General features: G+C 47.6%; 1 protein-coding gene across 3 annotated transcripts in view; it reads right to left on the bottom strand.

The window, feature by feature from the left end:
- Nucleotides 1-15289, bottom strand: part of SPOCD1 (SPOC domain containing 1) — a 36776-nt gene extending 21487 nt beyond the window's left edge. The window contains exons 1-3 of one of the 3 annotated variants that reach the window (XM_053660161.1): nt 15211-15279; nt 8231-8545; nt 4966-5142 (exon numbers count right to left, since the gene is read on the bottom strand). In XM_053660161.1, the coding sequence (XP_053516136.1) occupies nt 4966-5055 (90 nt within the window). In that variant the 5' untranslated portion in view covers nt 5056-5142; nt 8231-8545; nt 15211-15279. Of the gene's footprint in view, nt 1-4965; nt 5143-8230; nt 8546-8746; nt 9020-15210 lie in introns of those variants that run through there. The other 2 variants (XM_053660162.1, XM_037149784.2) reach the window with 2 other exon arrangements.
- Between the last annotated feature and the right edge of the window lie 4921 nt (nt 15290-20210).

The raw sequence follows: 20210 nt of genomic DNA, 5'->3' as shown, positions 1-20210 counted from the left end.
ACCGCTCCAGGAATCGGCTCCCAACCGTCCAGTAGCTCTCAACTGGAGTCCCTTGGCTCCCCCTTCCAGGGGTCCACCCCTAGCTGAGAAGAGGCTGGAATCACGTGAGGCCGTAGCACTGGGTGAGGGATGGGGGCGTAGTCTGCGTTGATACGCAAAGGGCTTCCCCCAAACGTGCTGATGTCTTGGCACCAGCAGAGGGCGCACTCCCTCCAGAGGACTTCCCGGAGGAGGTGCTTATCCTCACCCCCACCCCCGCTCCGGAGCAGAGGCAGGTGGGTGCCTGAAGCCAGAGGTCCCACGTCAGAGGGCCCGGAATCTGTCTGAGAGTTTAAACTTGATCCTAAGGTGATGGAGAGTTCCTGAAAGTGCCTAAGCCCCTGGGGGAATGTCAGAATCAGACCCACATGTTTGCCTAATTATTATCTTAATTATCTCAAATATAAAAATAGAATACATATAGATAAAAATGCACATCCAAGCCCAATAGAAAAGTTAGAAATAATTTTTAAATACCCTCTCACTTCCCAACTCAGGAGCAAGCTTGCTTTTTTCTTTTGTTTTTTTTGTTTTTTTTTTTAGTTTTTTATGTTACCTTCATAACTGAGAATAATGTACTCACACTCCATCACTTGATTTACTAACAGTATCTATGAGTCCCTGCTTGGATGGTTTCATCAGCCATCCTTTTCCCTTTTCTCTTCCCCAATTTTTTTGTATTCATACTTTTAGATTCCCATTGGTTGTGATTATGACTTTGAATAATAGGCTTACGTGTCTATTTCTCCTTTAGACCGTATCTTTTGATTCTCCTCTGTGTGAGATGATCAATTTCGCCTCCCCACGTTTGCCTTCCTCCACCGACTCAGCTGTTACTTCTGCTTTGTTGAGGTTTGTAGTGGGCACGTTCTTTTCTGTGTAGGTAATTTAGTCTGCCATGCTTTTGCCTGGAGAATGATTCTTCACATTGAAAACCAGGTGACATTTATAACATTGCTACTGTGTGAGTGTTTTCACTGCAGAATTCAGGATTTTATAGACCTCGCTAAGAGGAAGATGGGATTTCCGGCACTAAAACCTGTGCCTTGTGAGGTGATGAGAAGCTTCCAGGTGATTGGAATACGACACCGCAGTCAGAATGAATAAGTTCAATCTCTCTATCAGCATGCATGCATCTCAAAGACATAATGTTGAATTTAAAAGGCAAGATGATGTTAATAACAAGGGAAACTGAATGCCAGGTGTTCAGGAATATTTCTGTACTAGTCTTCCATTTATTTTTCTGTACATTTGTCATACAAATAAGATTTACTACTACAAAAAAAAGGAAGCTGTTATGTAATCCACACTGAATGCTATCACCCTCTGGCTGTCAGGGTCACAAATGAAGTAAGAGCTGAGAGTGGATGTCACCAATGGCATCCAGCTACTGCTCTAAAGAAATAATTCGTGTGAGTGAAAAGACTTCCCACCATGGAATGTCCTGCTCCTTATGGCAGAGACTTGACCAGGGCCCCTAAGGCTAAGTGAACTGTTATTCTGGTCTATTTGCATCAGGGAAGCCTCCCACCATTGGGAAAAGAAAGGAGGAGCAGAGACGCTTCCCCACCCCATGGTACTGGAGGTAAATGGACAGCGACAGCCAGCACGTGTAGTGCTACCTGGAGCCAGGGACTGGTCTACATGCTTTGCCTGGCTTAACCCTCTATTCACCTGTTTGGATTACCTACAGTAACCCTTTAACCAAGTCTGTGAGGAATGTAATATTATCCCCATTTTACAGATGAGGAAATAGGCATAGAGAGATTAAGTAGCTGGCCCAGGGTTCGTAGGTGGTAGAGTTGATTGAGGAACCCAGTCACTCTGTCTCCTGATATTCTAAAATGTCTCATTGTCATAAAAAGTAAGCAAAGGTAGGTTTTGCCCAGGTCTTGGTCCAGTGCCTTTGACCAGACCATTTGCCGATTCCTCCACTGATTCACGACAGCACCTCTTCTTCACAGCCTTCCTCGTTCATCACCGGGACTTCCCTCTTTGCTGTTGTTGGTCCTGGCTGCTTCTTGCATTAAAGCTCCTTCCACAGAAGTGGAACTAGAGCCAGAGTGAATGCATGGGACACTGATCCAGGGGTCGGGGGGTTTCTTTAATAAATATTTATTAAACGTTTACCACAGGTTGCGATTTTCGCATATCATCTCATTGAATCTTCATATCAATACTATGAAGTATATGTACATCATTATTCACTTTTAACAGAAGAGGAAAACTGAGGTTTCAGTCGATGAAGTGACTTACCTAAGATTATGAAATACGGGAGAAGCAGAACTGGAGGTCAACCTCAAGTCCCACTCAATCCAAAGTTCCTTCTCTAAACTATGTTCTCGCGAGGGCAGGAACCAGACCGTGTCCGCCTTGTTGGCCACTTTATTTATTCACAGTACCCGGTGTGGTGGCTGTCATTTGGTAAATAAGAACACACGTAAGAAGGCTATAATGGCACAATATACGGGAGCCATGGAGAGTGGTTTTCGTGGGTTTTTTCCCTTTGATAAATGGTTTCTCTAAATAAGTTTAGGCTCCCAGAAAAGCTGGAAATGTAATACATGGAGTTCTATATGCCTTCACCCATTTGGTTCCACTGTGAGCATCTTACATTATCGTGGTACTTTTGTCACAGCTAAGAAACCAACATGAATAATGTCACTATTCGCTAAGCTACAAACTTTATTTGAATTTCACCAGTTTTTCCACCGATGTCTTTGTTTTCCCGGTCAGGGTCTGGAGCAGCACCCTGACGCCGTTGGCGTGTACCTGATGCACCCTGCAATCAGCTGTCATGTCTCACAGTCTCCTCTGGTCGGTGACAGCGCCTCAGTCTTTCCTCGTTTCTCAGACCTTGACAGTTTTGAGGAATAATACGCAGGTATTGTGTGAAATGGTCCTCGCGTTGGGTTTTTCTGATATTTTTCTCCTGATTAAACTGGCCTTAAGGGTTTGGGGCAAGAATGACGCAGAGGTCAAGAATGTCACACCATGTCAGGGACACGCGATAGCCACATGACATCACAGGGGGAAGTGACCTCCATCACGCAGTGAGACGGTGTTTTCCAGACTTCTCCACTGCAAAGTCATCGCTTTGAGAATTTTAACATGGAGGGAGATAATATTTTCAAAGGACATGTAATGATGCAAACAAAGTGTCACATGTGATGCTTAACACTGGAGCCAGCGTGGATTCCACTGGGGGAAACTCCCTGTCTTGCCTCCCTGCGGTGGGCTGATTTCTGTCACTGGGCTTCTCCCGCTGCTGGGGCAGGGGAAGGAGGATACGAGCTCATTTTCCGTGGGTGATTTTGTGCAGAGCCTTCATCCTCGGTCATTGCCGTGGAAACAAAGGGAAGAGGGGCCGATCTGACCACCCTGGGCAGCCAACCCACAGCACCTGGGAGGAGAACAGAAAGTCCCTGGGAGCCCCGCTCTCCCAGAAGCACCCCCTGCTCTGCTGGTCAGCAGTGGGCTGCTCGGCCAGAGGTCACTCCGGCCGTCCAAGGCTCCGCTGAGACAAGCCCGGACCTGCCTCTGACGGGAATTCTCTGATTTGCTGAAGAGCATGTTCAAGGTTGTTGACTTCGTGAGCTGGAAGACCATATGCAGACCTTCTGGGCCCGAGGCAAGAGGTTTCCGAGAACAGTGAGCAACTCTGTGTCCCGAGGCTGGGTCCTGCTTAAGATGGACACTGCTGTGTCTCAGGGCCACCAGCATGACTCTGCTCATGCTTCTAGGTGCTGGTGTCCCCCTGACCCCAGCTGTTGGGACCTCCTCTAGACACCGTTGCCCCTTTTCACTAAGGTCATGCCCACTGCCCCCGGACAATGCAAACTCTGTTACAGCTGGTGATCCTGGTCAAGTTCAGTGACCACCGCTGGGCCCTCCTGAGATGCCACTGAACATGGCTATACCTCTAAGTCCCGGGCCACAGCTGAAGTGATTGCATTTCCTGTGCCTCTGGGCTTTTCCCAACCCCTCAAGGTCATGGACAGATACAGCCAGGAGTGATCTGAAGCTATGGCTGCCTCATGTGGATATGTTTGTGTTTATGAAAAGCAGACCTTTTCCCAGGCTGCCAGGGGCTGCTGCTGCACTGAGCAAGGCTGCTGGTGGACATGCATCATCGCAGCCTGACTCATGGTGTTGATGGCGACCTGGTCTCCTGGCAGAGCCAGTGTTTGCCGGGTGTCCCCCTGGAAAGGTCCCTCTGCCCGTCCCTTCCACACAGCACTCTCAAGAAGAAAGTCACCCCATGCAGCCCACGCTGAAGCACTGGACGGAGTGGGCCACCTCCTTGAGCACAGAGTATCAACCAAAGTAATTTGGAGTTTTTCCTGGGAGATTGATTCTTCCCAATCACTTATTTATATCATTTATTTAATAATTTATTTGTGGCAGTGTGGACTCATGGATATTTGTTTTATACTTTGGGTTGTAATGCAATGCCACTTTACTTATTTTGTAGCTCAAGCTCTTCCAGCTTTTTCTCAGCTCCTGTGTCTCTTTGACATTTTGACATTACTGTTTGGGAGGGTACACTTCCTACCTCCTTGGAGATGTTTGACTCCACCGATGTCAGATGTCAGATGCGGATGAGACTCAGATTGGGTCCCTCTTCATTCGCCCAGGGAACTGGCTCCGTAGCCTCTGAACCCCAAGCCCTGGCTGAGCCTCTGATCATGGGGGACCTTGGAGCTGCCGGACACTCTGAACTTTAAACCTTGCCCTTTCCTTCCTCCTGCAGCCACTGCCCTGTAGAAACAGCGCCCTTTCCCCAGCTGAGTCTGCCCAGCTCTGGCCCCAGAAAAGCTCTGTAACCTTAGTACTGTAACTATATCCTCCATGTGTGTGAATACACTTATTTAAAAAACAAAACAAAACAGAAAAATCTGCCTCTTGATTATCTTTGAAACCGACCTTATCTGCTGCATTCCTGGACTTCAGATCAGTGTCCTTTTGCCTGAAGCTGTTCTTGCTGCACGGCCTTCCATCTGGCCAATGGAGCATCAAGGTCCCCGGAGTCACCCAGACTCAGATTCCAATCCCAGTGGCTCGGGGCTGTCATTTGATCTCTCACATCCTGTGTTTCCTCACCTGGAGAAGAGGGACAATAACAAGCTCCGAGTGGCTACCACTGATTGAGCACCCGCCACGTGGGTTAGGGGATAACTTAGGCAAAGCACCTCACACACATAGTATGTGCTCAACAAATGGAATCTCTTAGTACTGCCAGTAGTTGTGTTAGGTAGGACAGGTAGCAGACAGAGGCAGGGAGGAGGAGGGAGACACATCCCATATGTGTACTTGAAATTCTATGTGTCTTCCATTCACTGGGAAAGAAAGCCTTTGAAACTGTGCTTTTATCCCAAGGCCTGGAAGGCTGGAAAGGGCCCAGAGTGCCTAAAGGAAGAAATCCCTTTATGCCTTTGGGTATTCACGCCCCCATCCTGGAAAGCCAGTGCCACCTTTTCCTGTCAATACTTAACTTCTTCATTCTCCCCCATCCCCCCGACTATAAGTCTTCAGAACAAAGGATCTCTCTTGCTCTTGCCACCATTGCTCTTGCCTTTCTCCCCCACCACAGCAAGGACTGTTCTCTTCCACGAGAACAGATCACCAATAAACACTGCTTTCATGATAACAGACTTGCTGATCTGTAATTCTTTACTGCACTGGCGAGAAGAACCAAGTTTCTGGGAGTTTCTCCCAAAACAGTAAGAGTACTGTAGTCATCCGTCTCCTTCGCCCCAGCCCCCCCCAAATCCATTCTGTACACTACATCTCAGACCCAGCAATGTCACTCTTCCACTCCCAGTCCTTTGAGAATCCAGAATTCAGACCCCCACCCTGGAATTCAGGAGCTTTTGGAATATTGTCCTGGTCTGTGCGCCTGGCCTCATCTTCCTTTTCCCCCCAAACCCCACCAGACTAGTCACTGTTCTTTGAAAAAGCCCCACTTGACACCTCCCTGCCTTTGCCTACACAGTTCCCTCTGCCCACAGTGATCTTCCGGCCTTTCTCATCTGGGGACTTCCAGTTCCAGGCCTCTGTTCTCAGTGACAGAAACCAACCAACCATCTGGAACTTACAGCTGCTCCCTGCCCTGTAGTACCTCCCTATGCAGTAATTATGTGTTAACGTGTCCACCTCATCCCAACCCCCTCACCCATCAGGCTTCTCAGTGGTCAGGGTCATCTTTGATTAGACCACGTGGTAAGGAGGAAAGGGCACGGGCTTGGAGTCCCACAGACCTGGGTGTGATCTGCATTTCGAGCTTATCAGCTGTGTGGCCTAAAGCAAGGTCCTAACTGACAATAATAAGAATAGTTATTGCATAGGAATGTTGTACAGATTTAAGTAGATGATCCATGTGGAGCTCTTCACATAATGCCCCGCACACAGAAAGCACTTAACAAACGGTCGCTTTCTCTCTTTTTATTAATACCAGGCAGCCAGGACTTGCCTGCTCTGCCAGGCTCCATTTATTGATGGATTCAAGGCTAAAAATAGAGCTGCAGCCTTGAGGAGTAGGTCCTTCCAGAGCTGGAACTGATGCCCTTGATACTGTGGGTGGGGAAGGAGCCTGCTTCTCTCCTCAGGGGCCTCTTGGAGAAACACAAATCTTCATGCCTCCGGCCTTTCTCCCACTGGTGTCCAGGGTGGGCATGCAGAGCCAGGCCCAACCAGGCCGATGAGCAATCCTAGCAGAGGGCTTTGGAAGCTGACAAGCTGGCTTTTAACTCCAGCCCCGCCATTCACCGGCTCTGTGACCTTGAGCAAGCGATGCTTGTTCCCTCTCTGAGGATCATTATTATTCTCTAGCCTGGGAAACTAACAATGGTAATAACGTAGTTTGGAATAACAAGCAGCTTACATGCGTAGAGGCCTTGAGGCCAATGACAAGCTCTGGGACTGTGGATAATGACATTCCCACTCTGAGCCTCAGTTTCGAGTTTCTGAAATAGGCACAGTAGCCCTGACCTTCCCAGGCTACTGCAAGGACCTAGCAAGGTCATGGACAGTGGTCACTGACAGCAGTGTCACCTGATGGGAACCTGAGTTGTCTGATGGCCTGTCTGATGGGGAGCAGAGGTAGAAATTTATTTTAGCTGTTTTTAGCTATTGATCCACCAGCCCTGGAAAATGCAAAGCAATGCATCCAGCAAGAAAAATACCTCTCATCTTCAGCTGCTAACCCACTTCTGTGTGATTGACTTCCCCCTGCTCTCTGGAGACTTATTTCATCTCCCAGGACAAGAAGCTGATTTAATTAAAGCAGATCCTACATTGTGGACAGAAGCCCCCACTTGCCTTTCTACAGGTAGTCTTAACTGTACTGTCAAAGGTCCTAAATCTGGCTTCCAGAGGCACTGATGCAGCCTCCTCTGTGGAGACATGCGGAGCTCAGGCTCACAGCCCGACGGCCATATGCGCTGGCTGGTTTCTCTCCTTCTTCCCTTCCTGGGAGAGGTCCGGTCAGGCTCTAGCCCCTTGCTCATTTCTGACCATGAGACGGATTCAGAATTGCATGACAATAACATTAATAAAAATATACTGATACAACCCCATCACACTGTAGTCTTCCAGCAGGGAGGACAGTATAGTGGTCCCTGTAAGAGAAGAAGAGCCGTGGGCCAGGGTGTCACGTGCAAAGGCTCTCTGCCCAACTACCGCCAGCAACCTGTGCACCCGACTAGGGGAAGGGAGACCCGTGTTCTTCTGCCCAGGCTGAGTGTGAAAGAAGGAAGATCGTATGATCATCTCAGGGTGCCCACGAGCCTTGGGTGGGGGAGTCCATCCAGCAGCATCTAGAATGAGAGTTTGGGCTCTGGATTCTCACTCTCCTGGATCTGGATCTCAGGTCTACCCTGGGGGACCCTGGGCCAGTCCCTTAACTGTCACCCTTGAGTTTCCTCGGTGTACATTTCCTCGTTTGTTTGCATATTCATCAATATTCTCATTTGCAGACTGGAGTCCACTCGGGCCAGTTTAAGGAGAATAGAAATTCACATAAGGATGTTAGACTCACGGGGTGACGGACAGACAGCCTCTAGATGCAGCTTTTAGAAGCATCTCTAAGAAGCACGCTGCAAAACCAGACTGATGGGGGAACTGCTGCTGCCCCTGACCCCAGAGTCACAACGCATCGGCCACCACGCAGGCCAGCGAAAGGGATACCCACCTGCAGCCATCACCACACAGAGCTCATCTTCTGCTCGGTGTGTCAGGTGGTGAGTGTGATCCCAGGAAACTGGGTCACACACCTGCACACTAGCTGCAAGGGAGGCTGGCTTCTGCTTCCAGAAGGAGGAACTCAAGATATAAGGACTGATCGCAATGGAGGCGGCGATTTTTCAAGTTGTCAGACAGCAAAGAATGACAAGCGTTCAGTACATCTTCCTTCTTGTCTATTTCCCCCACCCTGAACGATAGGTCCATGGGACAGGTATCTTAAGTGTCTTTTTCACCTCTGTAGCCCCAGCATGTAACATGGAGCCTGTGATGAATAAACAGACAAAATCAAATGTGGGTAATCAAAGAGCCACCTGGACTTGGAGGCTGCTGGCCTGCTTACAGTCTCAGGGGGCTGCAGCTCCAGGAGTCTGAAAATGCTGCTCCTTTATGAAATGCGTGCCTCCACAACCCCCTGCCCGACAGCGAAGGTGTCTTCATCTTTCGGCTCTCAGCTTTGACTCACCTCCTCCTGGAGGCTTTCCTTGGTGCACGACTCTATCCCTTCCGGCTCCATTGTCGCTGCTGCAAATACCCTGCCCTCGTGAGCTAGTTAGTAGGGTGGTTGAAAACCACGTCTACTGTCTAACTGGAAGATCTCAAACACTGGCCTCAGCTCTTACTCGCTGTTGGAGCTTGGGTAAGTCATGTCATTACGCTGAGGCCCATTCTCCTCATCTATGAAACGGGGACACTGTAGTATTTAAGGTACAGAGTTGTTGTGAGGTTCGAATGAGAGAGTGTGTGCAAGCTCCTAGAACAGGGTCTGAGAGAGAAAACGGGCCCAGAGAGATAACCCCACTGCTGCTGTTGCTAGCCTCGCCCTTCTAGTGCTTATCTGGGCAATAGCATGACTGTTTGCATGTCTATACCCCCAGCGTAACTGACGCCTCTGGAAATTAGGAACTAGGGTGTCCTGAACGCCCCGTCCACACCTCTCCATGCATCTGTCACACAGACTGGGTGCTCACACACTTTGTTGGGTGAATGATTAACTCAGAGAAATCATAAGTGCAAAAACTGATAGGTAAAACCTTTAAAGTTTGTATATTAGAAACACAACTAAAATTAAAATGTCACCCAGAAGTGGGGAGAATGGCAAATGGCTAATGTAAATATTTCATGCACACCAGGACACAATATCTGAGTTGCTAAGATCCGGACAAAGGTCACAAGCAGGCAACACAAGGGAGGAAATAGAAATAGTAAGTAAACATGAGAGAATATTCACCTGCCAACAGGAGAAATAAAAATGAGATACAGATGAAGGCAACAATAAACAGAACTCAATACCAAATTGTTTATAACACTGAAAAAGTTCCAGTAGCCGAAGAATCGTTACATAAGTGATGATACTTTGATTCAATGGCATAGTGTTCCACCATTAACTAATCATGAGAATGTTAAAACAAGTGCTTATGCTATAGTAAGTTTATATGCAGACTGCAAAATTTAATTTAAAGCATGATCACAAGTGTGCAAAATGTTCATCTGGATTTAATGAAAACTTGGCAGAAAATACAAGAAAATGCAAGCAGTTACCTTGATAAAGGAGAGGAAATTTATGGAGTGCCCACCACATGCCAGCCATTATGCCAAGGGCTTCCATATACATGATCTCACTTAATTTTCCAATTCTCCCCAAATCCCTAAGAGGCAGGAGTGGTCCCCCTTTCTAGGGAAGGCAGTGAAGGCGTACAAAGGGACAATCACCTGCTGAGGTGCCACCGCCAGTCACTGGCAGAGAGGAGTGCCAACCCTGGTGTGCTGGGCTCCAAGTCCAGTCATCTTTCCAACGCGTCAGATGTGTAAGATGGATGGAGTCCAGTGGTTTTTCTTTCTTTTTAAACATTGCCTTTAGTGCTGTTTAAATGTCATTTGTGCAATCAAAACACAATTAAAAGAACAGCCCGAGCTGTCTCAGGAAGGCAGTTCAGCTCCTGTCCTTCCACGGAATCCATGGACTAGAGCCCCACCCTGCCTCTGGCCCACGCCCATGGTTTTGCCCAAACAATACCAGGAAACAACCCTGCTGAATCTTCTGTCCCTCTTCATTGGGTTAAAAAATCTTGGGGAGGCACCTGGCACTTCCCCCACCTTCCTCACTGAGGAGACTCTTCTTTCACCCCTGGGTACCCCAGGGGCTCTGGGTGCCTCTGCACTGAGGATCCCAGGACCTCTGCACATGCCATGCCCTTGCCTAGAACAACGCTCTTCTCCCCTCTTCATGTGCCTGGCTTCCCCTCCTTCCCTCCTCAGAGCCTCCCCAGTTACTCTTCATCTACATTCATCTCTGCTTCCCTGGATTGCTCAAGATTTTATTACCAAGTCAGGCTCCCTAGGACCCATGCAGATAAGCCCTGGGGTGTCCATCCCGCCAGGTCGTCAGATTGGCCCATCCCTGTAGGTGCCGCAGCCTGGGTGCTAGGGGACACCACCCCCGTCCCCTTCAGAAAGACAGGAACTGAAGCACTGGGGGAAATTCCCAGTTGTTCTGCACCTGGAAGCAGAGGGTTTCTTTTTAAGCACAAGCGAGAACCCCTCAGGGGCTCCCAGAAATACCTCCCTTACCTCCTTCTCTCTAAAACCCCACATCTAATCATCTGTTCATTCAATTGATTTCTTAAGCACCTCCCATGTACCATGCCTGCGCTAAATCCTGGATGTACCCACCAGGGCAGGTCACTCACTGCACAAGAGCACCTAACAGAGGGACAAGTGGGGACCAAAATCTGGCCCACAGACTAACCACCAAACTGTGGGCTCACAGAACTGCATCTGCGCAAAAGAATGTCTTTTTCTAATTTCCCTCTAAAGCACCGTCTGGGCTAGAAGCAGCCTGCACTTGCATAAATTAAACCCATATGGTCCCTGCCCATATGGAGTAATAGTCTAGTGAAAGACAGACAAATAATTAAACAACTGAATATGTAATTAGAATTTACCCTTATTTTACCGGTGAGGACGCTGGGTTTCTAAGAAGCTAAGTAGCTGACCCAAGGCCACACGGGTAGTGAGCGAGAGTCAAGGTTCAAGTTCAGGTGTCCTGGCTTCAAAGCCACAGTCTGCTCTGCAGAACGAAAGAGGCATTCCAGCCACCTCAGTATTCCTGTTGAGCTTTAGTCCTGCCCCCCAGCATCTTGGTTTCTCCCTCTTCCTGACCCCTTTGATGATAAACTCCCGGCTCCTCTGATTCTGGAGGTCCCTCCTCTCCACCCTCCAGCCCCTTCAGCTCAGCTGGTGTGGATCCGCCTGCCGCCTAATTCAGAGGCTTTAAGTGAAAGGATTCCTGCAGTTTTTACTTCCTGTCTCGTGCCTTTTGGGCCCAGGCATTCATCCCAGAGCTCGGCTGAGGACAGGCCCGAGTCACTGGGCCGGCGCCCTGCTCACCATTCTGTTCACAGTGGCGGAGAAGGCTGTCATATATCTAGAAACCAGCCGATGTGAATAAAATTATAAAACTTTACTGAAGGACATAAAAGGAGATCTGAATAAATGGAGAGACACACCATGTCCTGGAGAGAAAGACTCAGTATTGTAAAGATGTCAGTTCTCCCCAAAGGAGCCTATAAATTTAATGTAATTTCAATCAAAACAGCAAAGACATCTTTATGGAATTTGACAAGCTGATCCTCAAATTAAACTGGAAGTAAAAATACAGTAAACTACAAAAGAATAGAGAATAAAAGATCTTTTGTATAATTCTACGTACATTCACGTCATTGGGCCACCATGACCGCCGTTCACCTCCAGAATGCTTCCGTCACCCCAAACTGAAACCCTGTACCCATTAAACAATAACTCCCCATTCTCCCCTCTCCCACCAGAAAAACACTTAAGATTTTATTTGTTTATTTTTAGACAAAAGGGAAGGGAGGGAAAAAGAGAGGGAGAGAAACATCAACTCATGGTTGCCTCTCCTGTGGCCCCAATTGGGAACCTGGCCCACAACCCAGACGTGTGCCCTGAGTGGGAATTGAACCAGCAACCTTTTAGTTCAAGGGCCAGAGTTTGATCTACCAAACCACACCAGCCAGGGCTCAAGGAAAAACGTTAATGAATAAAAGAAGGAACTATCAAGCCGGAAATAAAAATACTTATAAAACAAGAGAAATTCTATATACAGGGTGGGGCAAAAGTAGGCTTACAGTTGTGAACATATGAAACACAGAGTTTATTCTTGTATTATTATTTATGAATTATTGTATTGTTTTCCCTACGAACAACCATAACCTACTTTTTGCCACACCCTCTATGTATGTGTCTAGCTGTCTGTCTGTCATCGTGAGTGTAGCATTTTGCAGCCATGAGGAAAATATAAACTATTCAACAATGGCATTGGGGCAAATGGCTCCCAGTGTGAAAAACATAAAATTTGAACTCAACCTCACACCAGACACACACACAAAGTACCTTTGACTTAAAAGATGAAATATAAGAAACAAAACACCATGAAAGCATTAGGAGAAGGGTAAGAAAGGTGGTTAGACTTGACGACATAAAAACATTCAACTTCTGAATGACAGAAGACTGTATGAGCAAAACTAAAAACAAGTGTCGCCCTGGGAGAGCAAATCTGCCCCTGACGTGCAGACAGGCGTGCAACAAGAACACGTCTCAAAATAAAATTGTTGCTCTCCTGTTTCCCACTTCCTCACGTCAGTCAGAGACTGTTTTACCTCCAGGAGAATTCGTGACTTTACCGCAGGAACATAAAGCAAGAGAAACTGCCACCTCTCAGATGCCATTGTTTTTCAGTTCCCAGTTACTCTGCAGAAGCCCACATCAGAAGCCACACTTTTGAAAAGCAGAGCCTTTGATTTGCAAGAGGCTGCTTTCCCTGAGAGAAGAAAATGCTCTTGAGAATTAAAAGGATAAGCCTTGAAGAGAGCTGGAGAGAGTGTATGCCTTAATTATAGATTGAAAAGAGGGCAGAGACAGCCCACACCCTGTGCCACCTGGGAAGGAAAGTGGGGTGACTGGGCTGGGAGGAAGGGGTGTGGGAGGAGGCATGACCTTGGAAGAGTCAAGGGAGTCTGAGATGAGGGACCTGAACAGGCAGGACCACAAGGAGCAGGAGGGAGTCAGTGCCGAGACACTACTACACCCCCATCATCACCCTACCAGGGAGCTTCCTGGGGACAGGGCTGTCACCAGCAGATCCTTTTGACCTTTTCCACAGGCCAATTTGGCTGAAGAGCCACATCAGTCATTCGGGACTCTCGGGGCCTGCCAAAGCCTTCGTTGACGGGTGCCTGGAGTGCGCAGCAGGAGTGATACGCACCCACACCTGAGGCTTTGTTGAAGCGCCCCAACCACGCTTACTCCTATTAATGCAGCTCCTTTTCAAATGGTTCATCAACCATTCATCGACTTCCCAAACCAAAGGGTGAGATCTTTGACACCCATAGAGGAGGTAAAGAACCCCTGCAACCTGTGTTTGGCTAGAACTAGATAATCTACTCTGCCTAAATAGATCCACAATATATAAAGAGCTCCTATAAATCAGTAAAAATGAACCAATACTCCAGTAGAAATATGGACAACAGATATGAAAAATATAATTCACAGAGAAAATATAAACATCTAGTAAGTCTATGATGTTCACCATCAGTTCTAATTAGGAATAAAGCAAATTAATATGATGCATGTTGCTTAGCACATTGGCAAAAGCAAAATTAGAAAGGCAGGTAAGGATCACGAAGCACTGTCACCTGTCACTGGTGAAGCCTTAGTAAAGGGCAATTTGGCAACTCCATCGAAATTTTAAATGTACATCTTTAAATGCACACATTGAAACCCAGCAATTCCACTCAAAATGTCCCGCCAGGGGAGGGTTGAGAAAATCATGTGTGTCCACAACACTGTTACTGTGAAAAACTGGGTAACAGATTGGGAGTGCAGTTAGGGGGTGCTGCTTGCTTGACTGAGAGTAACCCTCCAGTAAACCCTTCTGGGGGTTGAGAAGTAAGCCATGCAAAGTTTTGGGACAAGACATCCCAGGCAGTGGGAACAGCAGGTGGGAAGGCCCCGAGGGTGGAGCATGACCAGCATGTTCGGGAAGCCAGGATGCCACTGCGGCTGGGGCAGAGCGATGGGCACCAGGGAGGGGGTCTGGGAGGTAACACACCGGGGCGCTGGGTGGGAGGTGGAGCAGTTTGTGCAGAACCTGGAGGCCATCACACAGGCGCTGTCGTTTCTGCTCTAATTTAGATTGGAAATCACTGGAGGGGGTTAGTGTTAAGATTAAAAAGCAGAATATAAAATCAAATTATAGGATGATAGGTTTAAAAACTCATTTAAAAAATACTGAAAGTAAATAACCAAAGCCGACCACAGCTGAGTTAGAGTGGGCAGATTATTAATTTTTTTCTTCTATCCAACTTTTAATGTCTCTTTATAGTGTGTTTGTGATTAAAATCTTTTGTATGATTTTTTTAACTGGCTCTTTATGAGAAGGCAGAAAACTCTTCTGAAGGAGGAGGAGGGGTACAAAGAACACCGGAGAGTAGAGGTGGTGGTCAGAGGCCACAGAGAGGCAGCAAAGGGGCCACACTAGGGAAACCGGAGCTGGGGCGGGAGGGAGGCAGGGATGGGCGGGAGAGGAGAGACCTGGAAGAGGGAGACATAGCAGGTGGTGAGTGTGGCAGGGGCCCAGGGCAGAGACCAGACCCCTGCCTAGCGTGAGGAGGGGCCGGGCCCCATCATACCCCCCTCAATACCTCCGTCAACCCCACAGGCCCAGGGGCCTGACCCAGGCAGCTGAGCAGCAGCCCCTCCTCCACCCCAATCCAGCATCTCAGGAATCCTCTGTGGCTGTTTGGATGATCTTCAGTGAGAAAGTGACATGACTGAACCTGAGGGGTGTCACGGAGCCCCGGTCTGTGACGGGGGAATGGGCTGGCCCTGAGCAAGCACTGTGAGACTCACCTGGTGCTTCTGTGCGCAAGGCTGGGCCTCCGGGTCGCTTTCACCCCGCCCGCACATCTGTCGCAGCCACAGAGGGAGGCTCTGGCACACGGTGGAGGCAGGGCGGAGGCAGGGCTGTCTGCTGGAGGCTCCCAGCGGGGCAGTGGCAGCCCTTGGCAGCGGGAACTTGTTTTCAAGCCCATGTGAGAATCTGCCAAGACATTTACAGATGCTGGCGCTTGCCACTCCTAACAGCCCCTTGGCCCAACAATTGGTGGCAGCTGGGGAGCAGGTTTTACGCAGCTTGCCCCCAACCCGTTCCAAATGTGCCCTCTGGCTTCCCTTGGTTCTTCTGCCTCAGGGATTTTTCTTTAGTGGGGTAAGGCCACTTGGCCCTGGAGAGGACACAAGTTGGAAATGCAGGAAGCTAATGTCCCTGGGGCAACCCTCAACTGTGGGATACTGGAGTCCTGGATAAAAGCCTCACCTCTCTGACCGAGATGGAACACTCCCGAGGCCCATTCCTCGTGGTTCCATAGGCAGGCCCCAGCGGGGTTGACCAGCTCGGGGAACACTCACATACAACAAAGCATTTGTCCTGTGAAATGTCCCTGTTCTAGGTTCACCTGCTTGTGTCTCTGTGGTATCACCTGTTTCCTCCACCCCCCGTATTTCCTGTAAATAGAAGTCAGCCCCAAGTTCAACTCTTCTGGCAAGGCTCCATAGCAGGTGGTGTGGTGCCTGGCTCATGCTCTTAGCCAGCCCTGGAGGCCGCTTGCAGATGTGCCGGACCAATGTTCTTCTGAGTCTTCTGACCAGAGGTCATTCCCTGGCGCCAAGAGGAGCTGGGGAATTAACACCCCTGGAGTGGCCTCAGATCCGTGCGAGGGAGGGGTTAGCTCACTAGCCCAGCTTCCTTACCTGTCAAAGGAGGTTTCTGTCACATGTTCTTCACAGTCTCCGAGGGTCCCCGAGGAACCGGCCCCAGTTACCTGAGAGGCGATTCCCCTCCCTTAATTCACTTTTTATTGGCTTTCTTCCTTCCCTGCCTCACCTCCTCACTCCCTTAAAGGTACTCCGTGGAATCATCTCCCAAATAAGTTTACTCGCACCCAAGTCCTTTCCTTAGGGTCTGCTTTTTGTGGGGAGTCCAAACTAAGGCAGACAGCTCACAGGAGGGGCAGCGCACATCCTGTAGCATCACATCAGCGCTGCGGCCCCCGTAGGGGGCGAGACTGGCCAGTGGGCTCAGGTAGTGTGACGCCTGGTCCCTCCATCGTCAAGTTCCCCAACAGCCTTTCCCAGAATCCTCTCCTCCATTGGCGATTATTATTGCCCAGCTCCATTATTGTACACTATTAAGAGTTGTTTTGAAAAATCCCCAATTCTTTTATATTTATTTGCTGGATTTTTTTGTGTGTGGAACTTTCCCTCGAACTAGGACTTTCAGGTTGAGATGAAAGAGCAGAAGAGTGTCAGGAGGAAGCCTGAATTCTTTCCTTTTCACCGCCACTTCTCAGGGTGAGGGACTGTGCCCTGGTTTCCTCTAATGGCATTTAATTTGTTCAATCTGAGGCTATCTCTCTCTCTCTCTCAACATGAACAAATGAGCACTTCTGTATTCAGTGTGTTTCCATCATTATCGGTTATTATCCTTTCTGATGCTCAGATGGTCCCACCCCTAACCAGAGGGCACCTCCTCTTGTCGGCTCCTAAATGTCCTTTGGACGTGATCTCATTACTCTTTGACTATGTCCTTGTTTGCAGACCAACCAGACATCCTGGGCTCAGGGTAGCCCGTTCCCCGCCCCAGACCAGGGACCAGCCGTTCCTCCAGCGAGCGCTGGTTCTGGGCGGCTGGAAAACGCAGCCTGGGCACCAGGTGTGCTTGTTGCTGACACGTTATTATTGACTCTAACGCTTCCTGTGGACAGAGCTGGAAAACACAGACTTTTAAGCCCCAAAACAAAAGGATTATGAGTTTCTGTTAATATTTCAAATTCAAATATAAGATTTTAGGGTTTTTACTTAACTTCTTTGCTCTTATCCTTATATCACTCTTCTCATACAGAATCCAAGAAGCTTTTGGATTCTAACATTTGCATAATTACTTATTTGCATTATCCTGGCATTTATATAAAGTGGTTTCCAAAATAGTGCCAATATTTGCACTAACAAAATGACTTCCAAATGCATTTTTAAGGTTTTCTTTGCAGCTCTTTTGTCTTGAGAAAATATTTCTTTAAAAAAAAACAAGAAAATATTTATTTAAGTGTGGACAGTCAATCTGCTGTAAAGCCACTGAGATTATTATCTTTTTTTTTTAAGTCGTGTTTTTTTTTTAATTAAATATTTTATTATTTATTTATCTCTAGAGGGGAAGGGGGGGAAGGAGAGAGGGAGAGAAACATCAATGTATGGTTGCCTTTTGTGCGTCCCCTGCTGGGAACTGGCCTGCAGGGAACCGGCCTGCAACCCAGGCATGTGCCCTGACTGGGAGATTATTATCTTTACTGAGTAGTCATATCACCAACTTGGTATATATTTAAGGTCCAATGTATACCAAACATTTCTGATTTTTTCAGAATCATTCATTTCAGATTTTCAGATTTTAGAGATGCTTTTTTCTCCTTTCCTTTTGATTTAATGTTATTGTTTAATATAAAATAGTTATCTGATTCTAAAGTCAAAACCACCTAACAATGGGTACTCGGAAAATGTTGCTTCCATCCCTGACCCTCTCCACTCTCTTCTTACCCTCATGATAGTCATTGTGATTATTGGCTTGTTTTTGTAGGAGGGTTTTTTTTGTTTAGTCTTCCGGTGTTTCATTTTTGCAAATATAAATAATTCATATACATGTTTTTACCACTTCTTGCTCCACTGTTACATAAAAGATAGCGTGCCTGCATTTTTCTCTTGACAATGTGTCCTGGAGCTCATTCCACTGCGGCTGGCTGTCTGCGTTTCTCTTTACAGCTGGAATAGAGTGGCCACTGCGTCACGGGCCCCGGGTTCTACACCCGGACTCCTGATGCTGACCGCTTGCTTATTTCCAACCTTTCCTTATCTTGCACAATGCCACGATGAACAGCCTTGTGCATAAATCATTGTAACATTCTTTCCAGGACATCTTTTAAGTCAGAATCCTGGAAATGGGATCACTGGGCCAAAGGTAAATATGTAAGGAATCACAGATTCTTTCAAAAAGTATTGCCAAGTCCCCCCCTCTTGCCCGCCAAAGAGGTGTCCTATTGTTGCATTCTCTGTAATAACCAGTTTTCAGTCACTCATTTAATAAACACATATTGAAAAAGTGAAAAAGATAAACACAGTCCCGGGCACTCAGGAACTTACAATCTGGGCAGGAAGTAAGGGTGAACAGATGATCTCACAAATAACTACTCACGAAGTATGTTAAGGAGCAGGACCAATTTTACAAGAAGAAGCCCTCCCCTGATTTGGGGGGGGTCAGGGAGATTTCCCTGAGGAATAACGTCTAAGCTGACATCTGATGAACAAGTAAGAATTAGCCAGGAAAAGTGGGTAGAGGAAAATATCTGGGTAAAGAGGAAATAAAAAACAGAAGTTCTAATAATCAAAATAAGAAAAAGAGCAACTTTTCATATCAAAACCTATGAGGTACAGTGGTTTTTATTTAGAAAATAATTTATAACCTCAAACTGCTTTCTTTGTTGGAAAAATGCTGAAAACAAATGAACTAAATATACAACCCAAGACCTCAAAAGAGGAAAAATAAAGTAGAGGAAAATTAAAACAATAAAATAAGAAATTAATCAAATAAAAAAGAAAGAAACAAAAGCAGTTAAAGGTCTAAATTAAAACAGGTTCTTTGAAAATATTTTTAAAGTACAGAACCACTAGCAAGCCTATGGAGAGAGAGTCGGTGGGGGGAGCTCCCACTTGGACACAGAAGTGGCTAAAAGAATTTAAAAATAAAATTATAGCAAAAAACATGTACGTCCACAGGATGGTGACAATCCATCAAAATACAAATTACCAAAATTGTCTCAAGAAGAAGCAGAAAAGCTGGACAGACCAGTAATCAAACAAAAGACTTAAAAGACTATTAAAGAACTGCATTAAACCCAGCTCCGCTCTCCCTCCTTCTCTTTTCTCCCCCCTCCCTCTCTCTCCCTTTATTTGCTTGCTGGTTAGGTTCCCTCATGTTGCACTGTCTCTGTGTGACCTCAGAGGCGACCCCACTGGCAACCTACACCTCATACACCTGAAAAGTGTAAGAGTACACCGTCCGGTTCACTGTAATGGTAACAATAATAATAACAACAACAATAACAGCAACAAAGACTCCTGACTGCCCGTCTAGAGTTGCAGCGTGAGCCAGCGCCAGGACTGGCCCAGCTGGGCCACGCATGTCCCTCCAGCCCACGTCCCTCCAGTCTGTGGCTGCAGTGGCTGGGGACCGTGATTGATACCCGAGGCCCAGACCTCAGGGCACTAGGAGGAAACCCCAGAGAGAGTGGCATCCTGGAAGCCATGTCTCTGGGAAGAAAGAGTGATTAGCTGTGTCAAATGCTGCTGATGGGTCAGGCAAGATGAATGAAGGCAATTTAGGTGTGAGCTGGGAGAGAAGAACTCCTTGGAGTGGGCTGCAGTGAGACCGGGGGCTGGGTGGCGGGGGCACCCGAGAGCAAGGACACCACTGCTTTCGAGGACTTGTGCTGCAAAGGAGTTTTTAAAAAATGGGGTGGCTGCTGGCAGGGGAAACCTGGTTTAAAACATTGATTTTGTTGTATTATATAAAATAGAAGAAATCACAGTGTGTGTGTTGGCTGGTGGAAATAACCCGGTGAATTGTGAGGCAGGTCAGTGCTGTGAATGAGACACGCAGGAGGTGTCGGGAGGTCAAGATCAGAGTAGAACGAATGAAACAACCACTTCCACACACGCGTGCAAGGGACGGGCCTGTCAGCACGCAGTGTGACTGCAGCAGCCTTTGGGGCCACTTGAAGTCTGTGGCCAAAAACTCTGAGGCTGAC

Source organism: Artibeus jamaicensis, unplaced genomic scaffold (assembly GCF_021234435.1).
Source record: "Artibeus jamaicensis isolate MK-2021 breed Jamaican fruit bat unplaced genomic scaffold, CSHL_Jam_final scaffold_847, whole genome shotgun sequence".
Taxonomy (NCBI): domain Eukaryota; kingdom Metazoa; phylum Chordata; class Mammalia; order Chiroptera; family Phyllostomidae; genus Artibeus; species Artibeus jamaicensis.
This window is presented reverse-complemented; position numbering and strand designations above follow the sequence as displayed.